The sequence below is a fragment of the Pocillopora verrucosa genome, chromosome 13, assembly GCF_036669915.1.
Source record: "Pocillopora verrucosa isolate sample1 chromosome 13, ASM3666991v2, whole genome shotgun sequence".
Lineage (NCBI taxonomy): Eukaryota > Metazoa > Cnidaria > Anthozoa > Scleractinia > Pocilloporidae > Pocillopora > Pocillopora verrucosa.
In genome coordinates, this window is record NC_089324.1 from 15,236,530 (window position 1) to 15,260,130 (window position 23,601).

The 23,601-nt window shown below is 37.7% G+C and overlaps 2 protein-coding genes and 1 long non-coding RNA gene across 3 annotated transcripts in view; 2 read left to right on the top strand and 1 right to left on the bottom strand.

Moving 5' to 3' along the window:
• Positions 1-3,367: 3,367 nt before the first annotated feature.
• Positions 3,368-23,601, top strand: part of LOC131783675 (uncharacterized) — a 205,270-nt gene continuing 185,036 nt past the window's right edge. The window contains exons 1-5 of the mRNA XM_066160032.1: positions 3,368-3,786; positions 5,274-5,559; positions 5,696-5,798; positions 6,080-6,162; positions 6,540-6,609. Coding sequence (XP_066016129.1) covers positions 5,739-5,798; positions 6,080-6,162; positions 6,540-6,609 — 213 coding nt within the window. The 5' untranslated portion in view covers positions 3,368-3,786; positions 5,274-5,559; positions 5,696-5,738. The remainder of the gene's footprint in view (positions 3,787-5,273; positions 5,560-5,695; positions 5,799-6,079; positions 6,163-6,539; positions 6,610-23,601) is intronic.
• LOC136277915 (uncharacterized) lies at positions 6,968-11,927 on the top strand. Its single transcript, XR_010716087.1, has 7 exons — positions 6,968-7,030; positions 7,148-7,262; positions 7,345-7,387; positions 8,254-8,453; positions 9,085-9,272; positions 10,051-10,121; positions 10,324-11,927. It is a non-coding gene; the product is annotated as an uncharacterized lncRNA (long non-coding RNA).
• Positions 18,206-22,223, bottom strand: LOC136277801 (tetratricopeptide repeat protein 28-like). Its single transcript, XM_066160500.1, has one exon. It carries the CDS (start codon positions 22,169-22,171, stop codon positions 18,206-18,208), a length of 3,966 nt encoding a protein of 1,321 aa, XP_066016597.1. The 5' UTR covers positions 22,172-22,223.

Below are 23,601 nucleotides of genomic sequence, written 5' to 3' on the forward strand. Positions count from 1 at the left end.
GCTGTGAGATGATCATCTTGCGAAATAAGAGTCGTGGCGAAATTATAATCGTCTGTCTGACAATATTTATCACCACTCATGGGGATAAATGAATGTTATCCAAATTTTCAATTAAAATTTCTCACCTTACTTCCACAGGGTATCGCTTATTATCTGACCGCTTACTAAGTTAAAAAGGAACCCGTTTTAGCGAGTTATCCATTTCTAAGTTTACTACGTCGTAGAAACCCAGAGCAACACACTGCATGTCCGAACGTCCGTTCCGAGAAGCGAAAATCCAAGCTCAAAATGATCGGGCGGCCACAAATCCAACGCAGAATTCAAGCACATATACTATAGTTTCATTTCAATTTACTACAAACTCAATCTTCCCCGTGAAACCGACGCTAAGCCGCAATTTGCTTCAAATTCTCGAATTTACCTCTAGACTACCTTGCCATGTAATAATGAAGAAATGTAAAATGGTTTCCGTGTTTACATAGCCTGATGTAAACACGCGGGAGGTTGGGAGAACACAAGATAAGCGTAGGAAACCATGACGCGAAGCGGAGTGGTTTCCAGCTTATCGAATCAGAACGCCAGAATCAAATAAAAGTTAGCAATCCTCGTCAGTTAACTGCAGGAACGTCTACATTATTTTTATTTCACTTTTACATGCTCTCATTGGCACTCTTAACATAAAACATGAGAGGTAAGTCTTTCTAATATCAGAAACAAATTCGTCTCGGAATATATTCACAAAAATTTTGCTGCAACGTGAACATAAACTATTATTTATCTTATTCTCATTTTTTGATTGCATATCCTTTAGAGGACTTTAGAGCCCGGAGGGTAAGTGGCACCGCGCTGGTTCAGGAGATACGTTTCCAGTTTCTTTTCCTGAAAGGATTTCTCGGATTTTTTTATATGGCGGTGACATACCTGAGTATTTTTACGAGTTGTGCCGTATTTTGCCTTGGCCCTCAGGCTCGTCAATATACAAACAAGGAGTGAAAATACTAAGCAATGCTACACACCAATAAGTTATTTATGATCCAACTGCTTTTTTTTCTGTCAAGTCTTTCCGCTCATTTCTAATAAGGCGGGAAAAGCAAAGTGGATAGAGAAGCGCAGCGTGTGCTGCCGACCAGTTAAATAGGTTTTTTAACATTACAAAATAACTAACTGTACACATGTGGTATATACATATATTCGCGTTATTTGAACTCTACCTTGTGCAGTTTGATTATAAAACCAAATTATCTTGTTGTACCCCTCACCGACGCAGCAACTAAGCCCATTTATTCATACGTTGTTAATTACAATGCTTGCCGCTGGTGCGAGGCCAAAAGGAACCAAAATATACTTAATAGACTGCGCTTGGAGTAGAAATCTCCCAAAAACTCAGCATACTTTGTATACACATACCTTAATATTACTGACATACTTCTCGAGCGCTTCACATAACATTATTCTCTCACTTTCATACGATTTAATTAGCTATACTTTATGTAATTACTTTTATTATTTTGACATTTTTTCTCAGTATTTTTACATGTTTCATTGTTACTCTAAACGCTTAACTTATGAGGTAAGTCTTAGAAACAAAATCCACAAGCATTCCTCATGTTCGAAATGAGAGAAAAGGAGTAGCTCCTAGGACGAGAGTGGGCACCCTGTGATTTTTCTTTCCTTCCAAAGTAATGCGGTTGCAAGGGATGTTCCTATCGTCGTTGAAAAGCCTTTCCCAAAGGAAACTTAATCCCTAACTACGCTCCCTGACACAAATAAAACAAAAATCGCTTTTCGGCACAGAGAGAAGCTAAGAATACGAACGAAAAGTAAACAACAGCCAATGATGTGTAAACCTCTCTGCCACCCTATGACATCACGTAAAATCACCGAGGGTGGGAGGGTAGGTGGGAAGAAAAACAAAACAGTACAATACAAAATATCTGGCTTTCGCTTGAGGTGAAAAATGACGTGAAATGAAACACAAAACTCCTGAAGCCTGATACTAGAGGGCGTGCACAGAAATAACAGCGTTGATCTTGTGTGACCGAGTGATTAAAGGGCTAGGTTCCAGGTTAGAGTCCTTTGCTCTGCAATTTACTGGATTTGTTCTCGATTGCTCGAGCTCAACTCCTTGGATGCACTTTGCCTATAGCCGATTGGTTTGCCTCCGGCCAATTGAGATAGTTAAACTCTACGTTTACCTGCATTGTTTATTGACAATTTGTGTCAGTGGACAAGAAGAGCCACCTCGTTGAATGTTTTACGGATTGGGTAAAATGAACCATGATATTCAAAGTGAAATACTTTTTAGAAACCATTCCAGTTTTTTGAAGCTACGTACTCACCCCTTTGCATCTGGAAATGGATCTGGTGCTCTATATATATTTCCATGTTTTTTGATATCGACAATCAGTGTTGTGATATCAAAGCTTCAATCCAGTTTAATCACTTTTTGTCTTTTCATTGCCTGTCCGACAAACTGTGTAATGAACTTGTGGCCAAAAATTACTTAATGGTCACTGCTTGTGGTCAAAGGTTTAATATCATCTCTTTTGTATCATTCACAGGTCCGATGAGCGAGGCTTACTTTTGGCGAGGAATGTTCGTTAATTTATAGCTAAGTGGTTTCATGCTTCGTACGAAGCAGAACTTAACACTTATATGTTTCTCTCGTTTTCACATGTTCGCAAGCAAACTAAGTATCAACGACGAAACAGCTTGCTTGAAGACTTGGTTTTCTTGCGGGAGGACGCGTTCTTTTCGTCATTTCCTAGAAAGCTCCCGATCTTTCTCATTCTTCTATCCAGAACCCTTTATTTGCGAGAAGTCTGTGCTAAATTTTCGCGGTGTTGGAAGAGGAAGCGAAGAGACAAAGCGTAGGAAATGAAGGACCAGATGTAAACGCAAGGAAATTTGACGCCAAGAATACATAACTAAATAATGGGAAAGGGTTAGCTAAAAGTAATAATAAAGCAGAAATAATATATAATAATATATAATATATAATATACAAAATCAACATTTTGCACGATGTTTGTAATGTGACTTTTGCGATCACTTAGCCTCTCATTAAACAATTTCTATACATCACGCAAATGTTTTCACTGTTGTTTTTCGATTGGACTCATATCCCCAAAACTCAAATGAAAAGTGACACCGTTTGAAATGAACGTGGAGCATGGAAAAAAAAAACGGAGCTAGGGACCAAAAAAAACTCCAAAGGGCGGGTACCAAAGCAAGCGCAAGGAAATCCTATTCTTACTTATTGACAGCTACCGCCAACTAATAAACATAAATGTAAATGCTAGGTGTCCTGTGCACTAGACCCAGTCTGCGCCGAGGTGTTGTCATTCGACACTGGGTCAAACCTCGGCATATATGTGCTTTTATCGCTTGTTATTTTCGCCTTTATTTCTCGGATAAGGATCGTTTAACTAGTCTCACATCGAAGGAATAGAACATTACGGAAGCATTACGGATATTTCAGCAGTTTTCAAGGTTACGGATAGAGACAATTGCTTGTTTGTAAGGATTTCTTGTACGGTATTGTATTCGAACGGTGTGCTGAGCGTAGTTGATCGGATCGAATAAAACGTGGAATTGACATCGAATTGACGGCTGTTACATAAAAGTCTGCCAAATCAAGATGCACAGGTCTGAGATAATCAAAATACGTCTTTTGTACGAATAAAGCAACAACACAACCATGGCAACAACAACAACAACAGCCTTAGAGATCGACGGAATAGCACCGCTCCGGGTGGACTTGTTGGTAGTCCAAAATGGCGCATGGTAAGAACAAATCTGACTAGGTTTCGATCTTTCAGCGTTTTGTGTGGTTAGGAACAATGAGAATTCGGAAAGATTTTGTCGCGGCAAGTGGATCTTTTCACGCGTGAAATAAGAATAAAATGCGCGCGCTTCATTTAGGAGCAGAGTTATCAAGAATCTCAGACTGTAGCAAGTGGAAAGGATACCAGGTAGGTGCGGACAAGGGATAGGCACAAAACGAAATATTTTCAAGACAACATAGTAATATGGAAAACATTGCAAGTTGGAATTTCTGAACAAGGGTTTTTCGTATTCGTGCAATAGCACGGTATTTTTGCGCGCGCTTACAGGTTGGAGAAAGACTTATTTACCAGCGAGGTTTCGTTTATACTGAATTACTAATCTCATTCGTCATTCTTTTTGTTTGAAATAACTTTTTCAATTTTTGGGGATCGCCACCCTTGGCTTTAAAGGTATCTTCTCAAGAAAAGTGTCAGGGCACGGCGTGGACCCTGGTTACGAGTCAAAACACCGTCTTTACAGGGGAGGGGCAGGGAATAAATTTAAAGCCAAAACATGGCGAACTTCTCTTAACGATCCCAATCGATCGTCTGGCAGACGTTATGAAAGGAGAGTATTAGAGAGTATTGGACAGAGTATCTCTGTCCAAAAACGTGAAGGAGAACTCTTAGTGATCGATAGAGAGGAAAGCAATCTTCAGCTGCTCGTTCATTTTCTTCAAACGTTCACTTTGGTATGGCGGCCGTTTCTTTGTCGAATTGCTTGACACTCAATTTATATGGTGAGGGTCTCATTGTCATAGAAATGCAATAGTCTGCCTTTTTTTAAGAAAGAGCGCATTTGGATTATGTTACATATTGCAATGGCGCCCTTTTTTAACTTATTTTCAACATTTCCCAATTGGAAACTAACTAACCTTGTCTAAAGTACAATAGATTCTCCTTATTTTCAAACCCTGTTTATCAAATCTCTTTGAGTCTACTATGCATAAACCTATAAGGATTTACCAGCTTTTGGTTTACCAGTCTGTATATTGTGACAGAACTCTAAAGAATTAAGATTTAGTGTGTATATCATACATGAACTACTTGAACCTCTAAAGGGATCAAGACCAGGGTAATAGTTTCTACTTTACTTTTCTTAAGTGACTTTTCTCCTTTTAAATATGTAAAAAAAATTTAATTTTTTTCATTTTAAACCTGATGCATTAGCTGCCTTAAAGCTAGGAGCCTATTAAGTACCAGGTTCTTGAGTTTAAATGTAGAATTATGTATGCACCAGCTGGCTTCAAATGGGGTTTCAAACAAGTGTAGTGCATGCTGTGCTTCAGGAACAATTTGTATCAAAAGAATTAATCATAACATGTAAATGCCTTTTTTACTAATCATTGTCATTAATATTATAACAGCAAATAGGAAGTTTATTTATACTTTTCTCTTTCACAGTTTTTCAGCTAAGAAATAATTATAATGATTTATTACTTTCAGAATGCTACTACCAGTTCTAGGGAGCCAATGAAAATCAATGAACAGCAGCTTGACCTTTACATTGGAAGCATAATAGAAGCAGCCACATCAAGCTTGCAGGACATTGTTGTAAGGGTATCAAGCAACACTAAACAGTCAGAGAAAGATTTTGGTAATGGTAGTGCATCATCGTTAAATGTGTGTGGAATTTTGACATCATCCTAAAGTGAAGTGACACCAAGTGAGAGTGTTACTGCAGTCTGTGAGCCTGTGGGAGGAACTCCAGTCCATGCCCCCAGTCAAGAAGGTAATTACTGCTGTTTCATGAGTATGCTCTAGTGCAATAAGTTCAGCCATGGCTGCCATTAGCCTTTTGTAACCCAGGTGGACTATTGTCCCAATCTATACTTACTTAGGATAGTAAACTTTTTGTCTCACCGCAGTCTTTGGGCCTGAAGAAGGAGCTCCAATTTCCAGCTCAGAAATATGAGGCATCACCAGCACTTGATGCCACCATCAATTGCTAATGATGCCCCAAATTTCAAGGTAAAAAGTTCTACCAGATAAGTTTGGGTATTCTCACTATATGTTTGCCAGATGATGTGTGAATATCACAGGCAGAAGTAAGATGTTAAATAGGGTTAAGCTGAAGAAAGAGTCATTTACAATTATTATGCATTTGTAGACTCAGTATAAACCTCGCCATGAGTGAAAATTAGTTGATGTTCTGTCATGGGGAATAATCAAGGAATTTTCTGTGAATGTTTACATATCTACTAAACATAAAAATAAACATTCAAATTGTCAACCATTTGACCTCTTCATAGTGCCTGTTCAGGAAAGCTCTGACCCCCCTATTCATCAACCTCCCCAGTCCTCATCATCATCTGAGCCTAGTGGAAAGAAGATTGTAAGTAGAAAGTTCAATGGAACTTCCATTTGGTATAAAAGAACCTTTGATTTATGTAATGTTGATTTATTCATTCATTAAATTTAATTGATTTTATTTTCACCTTCATTTGCCAAAAGATGATGTAAGAGTGTCCTTTGCCAAGTGGTGGCTGTTGATTTTCCTTAGGATAACTAAAAACTAAACTAAATGAAATCAAAACTAAATTATCAGTGGGCACATCAACAGTCACCCTTGGCTTATAAGAAGGAAAATGTGTAATATAGAATAAATAATGTAGACAGTTAACCTGTTTAACAATCAAGACAGTGGTTAAGAAGTTCAATCAACATGGGCTGATAATTGATTAATGATTAAATGATTTTATTCTTGAATAGAAATCCTGCTGGTTCAGATGGCGACAAAAGTCTTCAGCAGTTATGCCAACAACAGAGGATACTGAGAAAGGTAACTTGTAAAATGTAACTTTATTTGTGGTGAAGAAATTAAGGCAATAACATTCTATCATGCTCAGGGTTTTACTGACAGTAAGCTCTTGTATCTGATGAGCATTTTCCTATGAATGATAGATACAATACCTAAAGGTGAAAGGTTTTTTTTGATGTTAACCATTTTGTATTGCATGAGACTTCAACTGCAAGGTGTGTGAAAAGTTGTGTGATTGTCTGGGTTGAGATAATTAATGTATAATTAATTTAAGGATTTCTTCTGATTAATTAACTACAGTTGAATTAAAAAGAAAATGTCAGTATTAAACAAAATTTTTCAACCATGCAGACTCACAGGTCACAGGTACATCACACTACTTTTGAACAATCTCCTCTTACTTGTGATTAATATGATGTCAGCTCTTTCTTCACAAAAAGTGGTGAGTGATTGAAATTCCAAGGGCATGAGTGTTTGGTTCATGTAGTTTAAGAAAGTAAGTCTTAATAGTGGTATGATAATCTTTTCTGAAAGGAGTTTTCAATATTTCTTTATTCAGATCACTGTGATGAATCAGGTAATGATGTTTTCCTTTTGAACACTGGGAAGGTACCTTTGGTATCAAAACTGTTCTGGAGGTCAAAATAAAAGACGCTTACTGACAATCTCTGCTCGTAAGTGAGAGTATTTCTTTAATTCTATGTTAATGACTAAACTACATGTAAAACTGTTTGAATTTTTTTTTTTTCGTTACAGCCACTTGACTCTGTAAATGGAAATAAAATACAGAAAAATGATGGTAAGGAACACATTACTTGCTCTCTAAAGTACTGAAAGTAATTTGTAACTCTCCATGTTTGTTATTTACAGTTGACATGTTTTGCACAGCTGTTGTGTGATAAGTGGAGAAGTTAACTGTATTTAAAATATTAAATCACTTTAAACTGCATTGAAAGCTATTACTTTTATAGATATAAAAGTATCAAAGGTAACCACTCGGGGAACCTTCCCTGGTTCTGTGTTAAAGAGGTGTCCACTAAATAGAGGTTAATGTATCAGGAAATGCAGGAAGAATAGTATGAAACTAAATGATGCAAGTTTCAGCCAGTTGAGGGTTCTTGCTTTTTTTATTGTGGTGCTAATGGTGTCTCAGTCAATTGCCAACTGAGTATTTAAGCACTAGTTGTGCTTGTCGATGAGATGACTTTCCCTAAATGTTTTTTTTTTATCAGTGGAGCTAAAAGAAAAAGTTTGCGAGGCCATGCTTTAAAAAAATGATAGGAAGGCCTTAAAAGCTTACTCAGATCTTTATAAAAATGGAGGGTTATTTTATTGGCAGTTACATGTAAAGATAGGTTGCCAGGGCCACTTACCAGGAGTAGGTTTATAAGTTAAAAATACTACATTTGAGCTCAAATTTTACACAGACATTATTCAGGTATGATTTAAAAGCACATTCTTGTCTCAGTCATAAGTGATGCTACATACTCCACAGGTATCAATTTATTAAATTTTTATGTTCAAAAAATTACTGTTGGCCTTGATATTTCCAATATCATGTAACATTTAACATTATATAACATTACATATCATTGTTTTCAACAAACAATTAAATTTTTTAGTATTGATCTGAGCAATTAAAAACATTATTGTCTTGTTTCCAAGGTTTCCAAGGAAAGTTTCTTCGCTTCATGCCTGGGTCTTTATGTACATTATTCAGTTTTTATGGAAAATATCAGTTAACTTGAGCAGGAAAACTCCAATCAGCCTAGAAAGGCTAGAAAATAATTGTGCTTAGAAATAACAGTTACCTCCAGCTGGAAAACAGAAAAGACAGAACAGCTTACAGGGGCTGGAAAATACAAGTAAGTACTGGAAAAGAATATTTATTCCTTGCTGGTAATCTCAGAAAAGCTGTGTGGGGCTTGAAATTAACAGTACTGGAATACAACAGTTAACTCCTGCTGAGAAACTGAGAACAGCTGAGAGGGGCTGGAAAATAACAGTGCTGGAATACAAGAGTTATCCACTGCTGGAATTTAGAAACAGGAAACTTTTAAATACTATCATGCTACAATACACTGAGCATGCAAAAATATTTTCTATTGCCTCAATTCCAGTTACTTGTAGAGAGGTCATCACAGAGCCATTAAATAGGATCTGTTTTACCAGTGATGTACAGTTTGCAATACATTAATGAAAGAAAAAATCTTAACCCTTTAACCCCTGAGAGTGACCAGCTTCTAATTTCTCCATACAATATCACCCCTGATTCAAGCATTAAAGTTACAAGAATCAAGGATATGACCAACAACTTATAAAGCTCTTGATTTTTAAACAAATTCTCCTCATCAGCATCTTAGGAAATGTATAGAGAACAGTATGGAGAATATGCAAACTGATGTCAGGGTGTAAAGGGTTTATCAATAAATGTATGTTTAAGGTAGCAATCTTATATAGCTATTACTTATTCACAAGAACTTTATTTTTATTTAGCAGATTGTAGCTTCAATAGATGCCAGAAATATGTTCATGATGAACTGGCAGATACTGTTTTGTGCATTGTGCTGGTGAAGACAGCAGTGCAAGAATAGGTGAAGATGGAATCAATAAATGCAGAACAGGAGTGAGTCCTAAAAAAACCATGGAAGAGGTTTCTGCTGGTTTTGGTGTTGCTTTTCTTGGTAAGTATGAATCAGGGGATTTTGAGGAGAATTATGAAGATATGGAAGATGATCCATTTGTTTCCCCTTCCTCTCCCCCCTCCTCTTCCCCTCCTCTTCCCCTTTCCCTCCTCCCTCCCTTCCCCCTCCTCTACCCCTCCTCTCCTCCCTCCTCTCCCCCTCCTTTCCTCCCTCCTCTTACCCCTCCTCTCCCCCTCCTCTCCTCCCTCCTCCTACCCCTCCTCTCCCCCTCCTCTCCCCTCCTCTCCCCCTCCTCTCCTCCCTCCTCTTACCCCTCCTCTCTCCCTCATCTCCCCTCTCCTCTTCCCCTCCTCTCCTCCCTCCTCTTACCCCTCCTCTCCCCCTCCTCTCCTCCTCTCCTCCTCTCCTCCCTCCTCTTCCCCCTCCTCTCCTCCTCTCCTCCCTCCTCTTCCCCCTCCTCTCCTCCTCTCCTCCCTCCTCTTTCCCCTCCTCTCCTCCTCTCCTCCCTCCTCTTACCCCTCCTCTCCTCCTCCTCTCCTCCCTCCTCTTACCCCTCCTCTCCTCCTCCTCTCCTCCCTCCTCTTACCCCTCCTCTCCCCCCTCTTCTTCCCTCATTAGACATTAAACAATTGGACAGACACAGAGTTGTCAAATGAAAACAGTATTCAAGGTAATTAATATGTTGACCATTTTCACTCTTTGTCTCTTTGATTTTGTAAAATGAGTTTTTTGCTATATTGTTCCATAACTATTCATCTATATAAACCTTTTTGTTTTTTGTTATTTGCTAATGAAAGCATTGTGTGCTTTTTTACAGCCAGTGAACCAGATGATAAAGATTTTGTCCTGTATGAGCTCCTCAAGCCTCCCAAAGATACTGCTTATTAGGTATGCAGAATTTGTGAGTGATTTATGGTTTTCTACTGTTTAGGTTTTCTCTTACTTTATCATTATTGTTATGATTATTATTATTTAATATTATTATTATTATTATTATTATTATTATCATTATTGTATACTATACAAAGATGTTCTTGTAACATGTTAAGTAGTTTAGAGGAATATCATTATTATTTTCATTATTTTATAGTATGCAGAGATGTTCTGCCATCATTATGAAATGTGGAGAGACTGGAAATGGAGGCAACTTGAGGAGAAATACTTTTTTTAATTTTAAACAAAATCTGTAAGGCAAGCTATTTGGCACAAAATAATACTAATAATTAACCCTTTCACTCCCAAGATCTAATTAGTAATTCTCCTCACTATCTGCCACACAATTCTTATGATGTTAGTTCAGAGAATTTGGTATTGGATCAACTAATAATCCCATAATTGATTTTCTTCTCTATTCTCATTACCTGCCTGCTTGATATTGTATTGATATTGTAAGGAGAAATTCTGTCTTGGTCACTTGTGGGAGTGAAAGGGTTAAACATCTGATGGGTCATGTGTTCACTTGAACAGTTTTGACTGGGTTTTGAAGCAATTGCTTAATTCAAGTTATATCCAAAATTCCCCTGCTCCAAATTGTGAATAGTACCTAGACATGGCCATCAACATGTTAAGCATGTTCACACCAGACCCATGAATTTGTCTACAAAACCTCCTTTGGAATTGTTAGAGTTTCACATCAAGTGCATTTCCAGAGCAGTAACATGTTAAAAAAAAAATACAAACATTTAAATTGCAAAGAATTTATTTAAAACCTTGACATTTACAGCAACCCATATAAAAAAAGAAATCTTACCAACAATTATGAATGAATGGGTGAATAAAATAGCCTTGACTCCTCAATCTGGTGTCAACTGCTTTATTTTATTCAAAAGGATATAAGGGCAAATTGGAAGGACAGAAAGAGTTACTTTCTATAATCAGTGAAATAGTATTGAACAATTAGAGCCAAATAGTTGCAAGTAAATAAAAGATAGAATGGATTTATTGTATATTAGTGCACTGTGGTCTACTTTATATTTCACAAATTCCGAAAAATCACTATTTCACCTGAAGTTATTTGCTTGAATTATTTGTACTGAAGATGTTGACCATAGAAGTGTTGCATGCTCAAGTACAACTGGAGGAATTCTTTTTTTTTTTTAACTATCCATTTTTTTTCGTTACATGAGCAATTTAGGCTTGAATTTTGAGTTAGATTAATTATGGTTCGCTAGTGCACCCGGTAATTAGAAAAAATATTTAGCACCAATCACCGCTGCCTGAATGACACAAAAAGTGTTTATTTGTTCCATACACTTACAGTGTATCCTACTTATCAAGAGAATTTGTCAACAAAGGACATCATACAGTAGCAGAATAAAGGTAACCAAAATTTATATGAAACATTTAAAAAGGAACAACTAGAGTGATTTTAATGAACCCATGAAACAGTATGTATGACACCAGCACGCATGTTTGATTGTTGGATCACCCCGTATTGTGTATGGAAAACATGACATAAACCAAAAATGTTTGTAATGCACAGTAGTTTATGACCAATTTGACCGGTTGGATAAAATCACTCTTTATCTTCATCTACAATATCTTGTTTAGAAATAAACTGTGACAAAGCTTTGACTTAGCATTAGCATGAATAATAGTTATTGCTCAATTGTCGTTCGTGATGCATGTTAATAATGACAAGAAAGTAATGCTTGTTAATATTGTCATCTGTTGAAAATTTGATTAAACCTGAATTACCTGAGTTTGGTTTTCTTTTCTTTTCTCGTATAGGCATCCCACTTTTTGGTTAGATGTCTATCTTGAATGAGATTGTTTTGGAATGGCTTCTTTTGCACTCAACCCTTCAATTATTCTGTTACGATGTTTTATCTGACGGTGCATAGTACCCGTAGGCCTCTACGTAGATGTTCACTTTGCTTGTCAAGCAAAGATAAATCAATAGTTTGCCGTCGATATATGCACATGCATCTGCGTATACAGCAACTTCTGGGAAAATTTCCCATTGCCTGAAAACATTTTTAACGCTAAATTGACTTAAATTCCAAGGGCGTGGGTAATATATGCAGACCCTTCTCAACAATCAGAACATCACAGTGGTGAAACATAACATCAATTTATTATTTTTGCGCTTGATACGCGCGCTTTGCTTATGTTTAATTACGATAAGCCATCTCGTATTTTTCTGAAAACAGGCTAAATTGTGTCCATTCATCTTAAAATTGGAATAAAATATAACTCGGGACATCCCTGATTTTCCGTTTTTTTCTAATTAATTCCAGAAAAACGGGGTAAATTCTGAGAATTCATCCCAAAAGTGGAATAAATTTTAAGTTTCCATATCCGATCTTAAACCCGATCCTCTATTTTTATTGCAATGAATTCCAGAAAAACGGGGTAAGTTATGAGAATTCATACCGTAAGTGGAACATATCCCAAGTTGTCATATCCAATCTTTACCCCGATTTTCCATTTCCTAATGAATTCATTCCAGAAAACGAGGGTAAACTCTGAGAATACATGCTACAAGTGGATAATACCCGAAGTTTCCAAATGCCATCTTTGCTCCGATTTTCATTTTTTAGTGAATTCTGGAGAACCGAGGTAAATTCTTAGCAGTCATCCCACAAGTGGAATATAACCTACGTTGTCGTGTCAAATATTTCCTGATTTTCCTTTTTTTAAATGAATTAAATCCAGAAAAACAGGGTAAAATCTGAGAATTCATGCTACAAGCGGATAATACCCGTAGTTCCCATATGCCATCTTTACCCCCGATTTTCCATTTCTTTTTTTCAGCGGTGAATTCTACGATTAGTGCGAATCGTTAGCCCCCCAAAATAAAGCAGTACGCAATAACTTAATATGTATTTAGGTGTTTTTTTTTTCTTTCAGTTATTATTATAAAATAATTCAAATAGTACGCGCGCTCTGATTGGCCATAAAACCATTTTACATGAGCGTATGTAAACACGGTTTTCGTTCCTCTTTCATTAGTTATTTTATAAAAGAAATGTAAAATGGTTTCCGTGTTTACATTGCCTGATGTAAACACTTGGGAGGTTGGGAGAACACTCGATAAGCTGGAAACCACTCTGCTTCACGACGTGGTTTCCCACGCTTATCTCGTGTTCTCCCAACCTCACGCGTGTTTACATCAGGCTATGTAAACACGGAAACCATTTTGCATTTCTTCATTAACTTCCATGGAAATTCAAAACTTAGGCACACCAATGTGCTATATAATATACTGTTCCTCTTTAACTGTAATCACTCCGTAAAGAAGTTTCAATTAGAGACGAAACGCGTCCGAGATAAACGAGAAACTTACAACTACAAGAAGTGTTTCTTTGTGCGGCTGGCTTGTCTTAGTTAAAAATAAAAGATAGGAAAAATTACAAATTTTAAGAAAAGTGTTTTGGTGAATTCTAGAAAAGCGGGGTAAATTCTGAGAATTCGTCCTACAAGTGGGATAGATCCTAGATCATCCTAGGGTGCCAAATGCAATCTTTAACCCGATTTTCCATTTTTTTTTGCAATAAATTCTAGAAAAACGGGATGAATTTTGAGAATTCGGCCCGCAAGTGGCTAACACGCTAAGTTCGCATATGCCATCTTCACCCCGATTTTCCATTTGATCAGTGAATTTTAGAAAAACGAGGTAAATTCTGAGAATTCATGCTACAAGTGGCTAACACGCTAATTTCCCATATGCCATCTTTACTCCGATTTTCCTTTTTTTTGACAAATTCTAGAAAAACGGAGTAAAATCTAAGAATTCATCCTCCAAATGGAATAGATCCCAAGTTGCCATATCCAATCTTCAACCCGATTTTCCTTTTTTTTTTTTTCAATGAATTCTAGAGAAACGGGATTAATTCTGCAAATTCATCCGCAAGTGGCTAACACGCTAAGTTCCCATATGCCATCTTTACCCCGATTTTCCATTTGATCAGTGAATTCGAGAAAAACGGGGTAAATTCTGAGCATTCATGTTACAAGGGAATAATACCCGAAGTTCCCATATGTTATCTTTACCTCGAATTTCCTTTTTTTTCAGTGAATTTGACAAAACTTCGAATTCATCCGCAAGTGGCTAACACGCTAAGTTCCCATATGCCATCTTTACCCAGATTTTCCATTTGATCAGCGAATTCTAGAAAAACGGGGTAAATTCATCCTTTACGTGGAATAAATCCTACTGACTTGCCATAGCCATCTTTACCCCGATTTTCGATTTGATCATTGTGTGAATTTGTCGTAAACGGGGTAAATTAAGACAAATCCACCCAAAAGTGCAATAAATCCAACGATAATTTAGAAACAGTACTAAAAAAAAGAATAGCTAAAATCAGCGGAACTGCAATAAAATCACATCACAATCTACTACTTCAAATTTTTACGGAGGGCTCGGTGCGATATAGCAAAAACCTACAATATTCAAAATAAAAAACTGAAGGCCAACTTCTGTGATTGAAGGAAGACTTCGTGACGCAGACAAATTATCACAACTTTGACCTCTCAGTCGATCTCACCTCCGACAGATCAGCGAAGCGTCAAAAATATATAATTTTATGAATTTTTTAACGAACCATAATCTATGATCTTCAACTATTAAAGAAAATAAAACAATTGTTATATGACGCCACATTGTGCTTTTGTCTCAGCTTGTGGGTAAAATGTTGTCAGTGGAGTCGCAAGTCGAACAATGAAGACAGTAAATAAATCAAGACTGCAAATAAAGCGTGAACAATAAGGCATCCTTTGGTCGAAAGTCGCTTTGTTATTTACGTAGCTCAGTAGTTATTCTTCCACGTTTAGGTTATAACAACGATGCGATCACACGGCGCTAACGAAGGAACGATAGAACTTCAAAGAAAATAATATGAGAGGCCAATAATCCGGTTCGCAATGATCATGCGAACAGCATGTTTTCTTGAGATCAGTTACCGGAAAATACTGGTCAAATTTTCCACTTATCCCGACCCCCCTTGAATGAGTACTTTTGCTTGAAAACATTACTACAACGAAGTCTCTTAACCAGTCCCGAGCCGCGTGTCGCTCGATAGATCACAGGATATGATTGGCCACTGTATCACATTACGTCAGAGGACATATCTGCAATAAGAGGACAATGCAACGGTACAATGTGGATTGGCCTGCCGCCATCTTGAATTCGCAATGTAGGTGGACCCTGGGCGAGAGTTTGACCCATTCCCAATCAGATGATAGAAGAAGCCTTAATTTGGACATTGAGGGACTCGTTTCCAACAAAATGCACCGATTATGTGGTCGAGACTTGAAGGGAGCTCTTCCGCTTTATAACTGCTATTATGATGAGAGGACTGAGGAGAGCAAGCACTGGCACCCTGTGGACTAGGAATCAATCGAAAGGAAAACTGAGATTTCACTAGAGATGACTTTAAGAGGACACCATCGTAAAGTGGACAAAATAAACATAATAGCAACTACTCTGGGAGAGTAACGAGGTATATGAGTTGTAAGAAGCCAGACGTTGCGCGAAGATTGAGACGAGTGAAAATTGAAACAGACAAGGAGATAGTCCCGTCCTATGAAGCGCGCGGAAGAATAAAGTTGAGGATAAAAGAGGTGCGCGTAAAGATGGGAATAAAGAAAAATTGCAATGAAAAAAAAGGAAGGAACCAGAGGAAGGGATGCGCAAATGTGAAAAGGTGTAAAAATTTGTGTGAGGAAAAAGATAAAAAAAGGCGCACACATGTAACAGTATGAACACGTCCGTCGGCGTTCAAAATCGTGTGGCAATACGGAGAACGATAGACAGTGAAAGAGATACAATCGAAGAGATGACACGCTTTTGTTAAGTGGGCGGGAGTTTGAAATATGGAATGTTAGTACACTGTTAGCTGCACACATTATCAACCTGGCGCGCGGGTCAAAACAAGCATTGAAGTCCTCATAGGATCTGCTTTCTCTACATCTTACGTGCATCCTAAGAACATGGAGACAGACACTGTAAATCAACGCCGTTTTTGTATTTTATACACTCCATATTTCTTTTACACAAAGAAGTAAAAAAAAAAGCACAATAGAAACTGCATTAAATCGTTCAAGGCATTAAGTAAAATACGCGCTAAACGGAGACGCTAAAATGAACCCATTTACTCCCAAGACTGATCATAATTTAAATTCTCCTCACGGTATTAATACACCGACAAACATGGTGTCAATAACAATTAGAGAAAATCCAAACTGGAGGATAATCTTTTACTAGAAACGTAATGTTACATCGAATTCTCGGAACAAGCGACAGCAAAGAGAAACACATTCTTATCAGTTGGGAGAATTTTTCTTCAGAACTTGGGAGTTCGTGAGTTAATCAATACAAACTAAGATAAATGAACAATTATCTTCAACTTAAAATAAAATAGCTTCAAAACACTTCGCACGAAATACACTGACATTATACAAACCATGTTTAGTTAAAACTGTCCCAGCATGTCTTTAAAACCCTAGTTATATTGAACCAAGTGTGAGGTTAACTATTACATTTTATACCAGCATTTACCAATGGTAGTTACAATAATCTGCAAAACTAAGATTTATTTTACAAAGCTTTCTTCTAAAACAGCATTGATACAGTATATCTTAAAACTTTTGACCACATAACGGGTTCTAATTACAAAGTGTGCTCTAAATACCAAACTATAAATTCTTAAACCTAACAAAGATATTATCTGACATCTTCAAATCATGCTGAGGGACATTTAAAGCGATGAAAAATTTTGAAGAGGTGATTTTCAACAATTAGAAGTTTTATCCTGAAGCCCTGAACCTTTTCAACTACGCACTAGGTTTACATTAATTAATGAGCCTTTTTACCAAAATAATTCCCATTGAGGACTACATGGCTTACGTTAACTGCTTCTCTCATTTATAAGCGTAAATATTGTCCTACTAGAAACAACAAATTCCATGTCACATACATTAAAATTCACACCTATGGAAACTTTAATTATAGTGAACTCTGCGTCCCTCTTTCCTAGTTTAGATTACATGGACAATTTTTAGCCTCTCTGTCGTCGTTCTTTAAAACGAACGGATCAGTGTTTGGTAAAACGGACAAAAATTGGTCAGACTCGTTTGATTGAAAACAGGGTTGTAGCCAGCTTTTTGACTAATTGTAAGCCTCTTCCCTAACAAATTTCAATTTTTGTTTCAACATTTGCAAGAGTCATATTATCTTTTAGTAAAAGTCAAGCGGGCAGAAAACAATTGTAGGCCGGGCCTACGGGACTAGAGGCTGGCTACACCCCTAAAAGTAGGTGTAATGTCTCTAACATATGGTTAGTAAATTTAATAACATCATCTCTGATGTTTACTTCTTCAAATTAAGCTTAGAATGGCAATCTTGGCACTGACAGAATTAGATTGCATTAAAATGGATTGAGTTGAAAATGGTAATCAATTTTTTTGTAAATATGAAGGTAAATTGTAACAAAGTAATTTATGATGTAGAAAACGGTCTAAGATCAATTCACATATTCAATTCACATACATATTCAATTAAAGTTTTGGAAATAAAAATTCGCCAACTTTTGCAAATGACGAATTGTTTCTTTGCTTATCAAAAGCTTAGAGCATAAAGGTAATTAAAATCCGGTGGAAAAGCCCCTGGTTGGGTAAAAGAAATAACCTTTAAATTATTTTCCATACAACTGATTGTAATACAGGAACAGAGCTGAGTGACATGTTGGTGGAAATGGAAACCTCGTTCATAACAGAGGCCTTGTTGCATTTCGTTCTCTTCGCAAGCATTTAAATTTGTTAAGGTAACAAAAAATGACAATTCCACTGATCAAAATATAATGAAATAGACTGGTTTACTTCTTCATCATAGTAAAGTTGCACATCTCAAGTTCCATTTAACAAAAAAATAAAGTAAAGAAAAATAGCCAAAAATTGTTTAAAATAGAGAAACATTTAAACCTTCCAAGTTCCTACCTCATTCTTTTGAGATGAAAAAAAACATTTTATCATTTATTTGATTTTCTATTCAAATTTTCTCTTTCCTTGGCCATCAGATCAAACGTGAGGTCATCTCCAATCAACAAAAAGGGCGCCCAGTATTTGATGTCGTGGAACTCATCTGATTCTCTGAGGCTTTTCATGGCCAGGTTCAGTGACTTGCTTGTAGGTTTACCTTCCGCAAGGTGTTGATAAAAGCATTTCATGAACTGGAGAGTAGCCTCGTCATCAATCGCCCACAGGGACACCACAACAGACCGAGCACCAGCCCCCACAAAGGCGCGCGCAATGCCAACCACACCTTCAGCCTTGATCTCACCCCGGCCACTGTGGCAGCAACTGAGGACGACAAGTTTGGCACGAAGTTGAACATGCAGCACATCTCGAATCGTTAAAATGTAATCCTCCTTCTCCGTAGGCACAGTAGATATTCGGTCTAGGTCAGGTGTAAGAGCAATCTCGCCAGTTTCCGGACATCCGTGTGCCGCAAAGTGAACTAAGGAAACGGAACTGAGTCTTTTCAACACCTCACGTTTCGTGGCTTTTCTGCCAGTGATTGGCGTGATATTCAGAATTTTTCCGATCATTTCTACTTCTTCTTTAGCACACGGAAGCTGCTCGAGGACTTTCTCTCCCTCGCTGTTAGTAACCTCGGATACCCACGGATCTCCTACAAGTAACGCACCACTGCTTTTGTGATAATCATCTGGGCAATCGGCAATAAGTCTAAGACTTGCTAACGATGGAGCGACTCGGATTGTGAACGATTCACACAGGTATTTAGAATTTCCATCCTTCAATGCAGCATAAGGAGCGATCCACAGGGGTCCATCAGGAATAATGAGTAGCTCATCCCCTTGGAGCAAGTCAGCCACCGGCTTCATAACGATATCATACAAAGTGCTCAAGCATCCGTCTTGTTGGATGTGAGGTTGAGGGTTGGCTTCTTTGGTTTTCTTATCCACTTTTGAACGGCCCTCCCTCAAAGCATCTAAAGATCGATTCTCGCATCTCACATTAGAACGAACACCAAGTTGTGTATAGACACCGAGCATGAACGACTCAAAGGACTGGCTAGATCCACTATTCTCTGAAACAAAACCTTTGAGTTTACTTAGTCTTAATTGAACTTGTTTTCCTTCGGACACAACCCAAAGATTGACGTTAGCTCCGTCCACTGCCTGAAAGACAGTGTTTGATGGAACGTCTTTTAAAACTGCGCAATCTTCATCTTCTCCCTTGTGGTGACTTGTTCCACCACGAAAACTGGATTGCATGAGGTCGGTTAGAGCTTGAGCTCGTCCTTTCTCAGCAACAAATAAGGCTTCATCTACATTACCTTGTTTTACGAGAACTCTCCACAAACCCGTATATGCCATTTGATGCTGATTTCGAAAATTAACTTTCCACTCATCCTTAGATTTTAGAAGTACTCTCAAGGAATTCAATAAGTTTATGCTAACTTGGTAATGTTCAACGGCTTTTGGCAGTCCACCTTGTAACTCAAAAACGCATCCTAATAAAAAGTAGGCTTCTGCCTCCAAGGATTTGTCTCCTACTTCTTTAGCTATTTTAAGATGTAGGTTGTAGTACTCTATGGCTTTTTTGAAATCACCCAGACCGTGATAAGCATTGCCAAGACTGCAATAACAAACACCCTCCCCATGCTTGTCTCCTACTTCTTTAGCTATTTTAAGATGTAGGTTTTGGTACTCTATGGCTTTTTCCAAATCATCCAGACTGTCATAAACATTGCCAAGATTGGTATAAGCGTTACCCTCCCCATGCTTGTCTCCTACTTCTTTAGCTATTTTAAGATGTAGGTTGTGGTACTCTATGGCTTTTTTGAAATCACCCAGACGGTGATAAGCAAGGCCAAGATTGCCATAATCTTTACCCTCCCCATGCTTGTCTCCTACTTCTTTAGCTATTTTAAGAGCTAGGTTGTGGTACTCTATGGCTTTTTTGAAATCACCCAGACAGTGATAAGCATTGCCAAGATTGCCATAAGCATAACCCTCCCCATGCTTGTCTCCTACTTCTTTAGCTATTTTAAGATGTAGGTTGTGGTACTCTATGGCTTTTTTGAAATCACACAGACGGCGATAAGCATTGCCAAGACTGCCATAAGTGTTACCCTCCCCATGCTTGTCTCCTACTTCTTTAGCTATTTTAAGATGTAGGTTGTGGTACTCTATGGCCTTTTTGGAATCACCCAGACTTTTATGAGCATTGCCAAGATTGCCATAAGCACGACCCACCCCATGCTTGTTTCCTACTTCTTTAGCTATTTTAAGATGTAGGTTGTGGTACTCTATGGCTTTTTTGAAGTCCCCCAGACTGTCATAAGCATTGCCAAGATTGCCATAAGCACGACCCTCCCCATGCTTGTCTCCTACTTCTTTAGCTATTTTAAGATCTAGGTTGTGGTACTCCATGGCTTTTTTGAAATCACCCAGACGGTAATAAGCATTGCCAAGATTGCCATAAGTTTTACCCTCCCCATGCTTGTCTCCTACTCCTTTACCTATTTTAAGATCTAGGTTGTGGTACTCTATGGCTTTTTTGAAATCACCCAGACGGTGATAAGCATTGCCAAGATTGCCATAAGCACGACCCACCCCATGCTTGTCTCCTACTTCTTTAGCTATTTTAAGAGCTAGGTTGTGGTACTCTATGGCTTTTTTGAAATCACCCAGACTGTAATAAACATTGCCAAGATTGCCATAAACAACACCCTCCCCATGCTTGTCTCCTACTTCTTTAGCTATTTTAAGATGCAGGTTGTGGTACTCTTTGGCTTTTTTGAAATCACCCAGACTGTCATAAGCATTGCCAAGATTGCCATAAGCGTTACCCTCCCCATGCTTGTCTCCTATTTCTTTAGCTATTTTAAGATGTAGGTTGTGGTACTTAATGGCTTGTTCGAAATCACCCAGACTGTCATAAGCATTGCCAAGATTGCCATAAGCACCACCCCTCCCATGCTTGTCTCCTACTTCTTTAGCTATTTTAAGATGTAGGTTGTGGTACTCCATGGCTTTTCCGAAATCACCCAGACTGTAATAAGCATTGCCAAGATTGCCATAAGCATTACCCTCCCCATGCTTGTCTCCTACTTCTTTAGCTATTTTAAGATGTTGGTTGTGGTACTCTTTGGCTTTTTTGAAATCACCCAGACGGTGATAAACATTGCCAAGACTGCCATAAGCTTTACCCTCCCCATGCTTGTCTCCTACTTCTTTAGCTATTTTAAGATGTTGGTTGTGGTACTCTATGGCTTTTTTGAAATCACCCAGAAGGCAATAAACATTGCCAAGACTGCCATAAGCTTTACCCTCCCCATGCTTGTCTCCTACTTCTTTAGCTATTTTAAGATGTTGGTTGTGGTACTCTTTGGCTTTTTTGAAATCACCCAGACGGTGATAAACATTGCCAAGACTGCCATAAGCTTTACCCTCCCCATGCTTGTCTCCTACTTCTTTAGCTATTTTAAGATCTATGTTTTGGTACTCTATGGCTTTTTTGAAATCACCCAGACGGTGATAAGCATTGCCAAGATTGCCATAAGCACGACCCACCCCATGCTTGTCTCCTACTTCTTTAGCTATTTTAAGATCTAGGTTGTGGTACTCTATGGCTTTTTTGAAATCACCCAGACTGTAATAAACATTGCCAAGATTGCCATAAGCAACACCCTCCCCATGCTTGTCTCCTACTTCTTTAGCTATTTTAAGATGTAGGTTGTGGTACTCTTTGGCTTTTTTGAAATCACCCAGACGGTGATAAGCATTGCCAAGACTGCCATAAGCTTTACCCTCCCCATGCTTGTCTCCTACTTCTTTAGCTTTTTTAAGATATAGGTTGAGGTACTCTATGGCTTCTTCTCCCCGATTATAGAGATCTATGACTTTCTTGACATCACCTGAACTTGCACTACCGTGGTCATGACTAAGAGGATCTTTTTCCTCCATGGACTTATCTCCCACTTCACTGACAGACTGAAGTCTTAATGACAATAAGATCCTATTGTTTTTGACAATCTTTTTTATGTTAAGGGTTAAAAATGTGGAGAAAACAAAAAAGATTATGTCTTTGATAATATTGATATTTAATAGTCCATTTTAAGATTTGCGTGCTTGGTTCCCAAGCCTCTGAACAAGAGGGATGATAAAGGGTGACCTTGTTACGATAAAAACATTGCTGCTTTTTAAATGCAAACTACTTTGTTATTATCGTTTCTAGATACTGGTCTCTATCACAACAAGGTTACCTTCAGCCTCAGTCCAAATCAAAGGCTTGGCAGCTAAGTACACAACTATAAAATAGCCCATTAGGAGAGCTTTGCATCAAAGGTAGATGATTTATCAACATTCAGTCTTAAAGTCAGTTATGAAGTAAATCTACTCTTCAAAAAATGTTTTTTCTCTGTGCAGCCTCAAAATTTAACGCGAGAAAACCTAGATTTAATCCTTAGTTTCCAAAAACTGAGCAGCACTTGCTCAATTTTTAAATTAATATAGCTTTTACATCAGACAAATGTTTTACAGCAGTGGAAGAAATGAGTCTACAACATAAATATAGGTCTTTAAAATTTTTATTTGTCCATAGGAAAGCAGGACGAAAGTTTCCGAGTCTCTAAGCAGTGGAAAAAGGTCGAAGGCAAGAAAATCTGCAGAAGATATGTAAACATTACCGAGCTTTTTGTTCTGGCTTGTTTTAGAGAGATCATCTACCCAAGTACTATGTATAAACTGGATAAATTTTAGTCTTCTTACCCTTTAACTCCCGTGAGTGACCAAAAGAGAATTTCTCCTTACAATAGCAATACAATATCAATCAGATAAGTGTTGAGAGTTAAAAAAAATATATCAATTTGAAAATAGTTAGTTGATGCAATACTGAATTCTCTGTACTAAGATTACAAGAATTGTATGGTTGACAGTAAGGATAATTACAAATTTGGTCTGGGAAATTAAAGGGTTATTGAAACTAATGTACCAGTTATTGGCATGGATCAGAACTAAGTTAAATTGGCTAAAAGGAGTAATTTCATTAATAAGTCATGAGGTAATAACTTCTCCTATGTTTTCAATCACACACACTTAAAGTATATGAGCTGACAAGTTCCCATCATAATTAATACCCTTCTTTGTATTTTCTCCCTTGAAACATCAAATTATGAAAACTTTTTCCATTATACCCACGGTTAAAAATGAAAGATTCCTTCAAAGGATACAGCCAGTCCCTTATCACACCAAGTGATTGCTTCTTCAAATCTCTTCAATTCAACACAAGCAGTGGCTCCTGTAGGCAACAACACAAAGAAGCATACTATTACTGTAGCTCAATTCTGAGAAAAGAACCTGAAACCATTAAAATCATTACAGACCAGAAGAAAAAA

Excerpts from the sequence above, each read along its gene's own strand:
- LOC136277801 (XM_066160500.1), bottom strand. The coding sequence starts at position 22,171 with ATGGAGGAAAAAGATCCTCTTAGTCATGACCACGGTAGTGCAAGTTCA.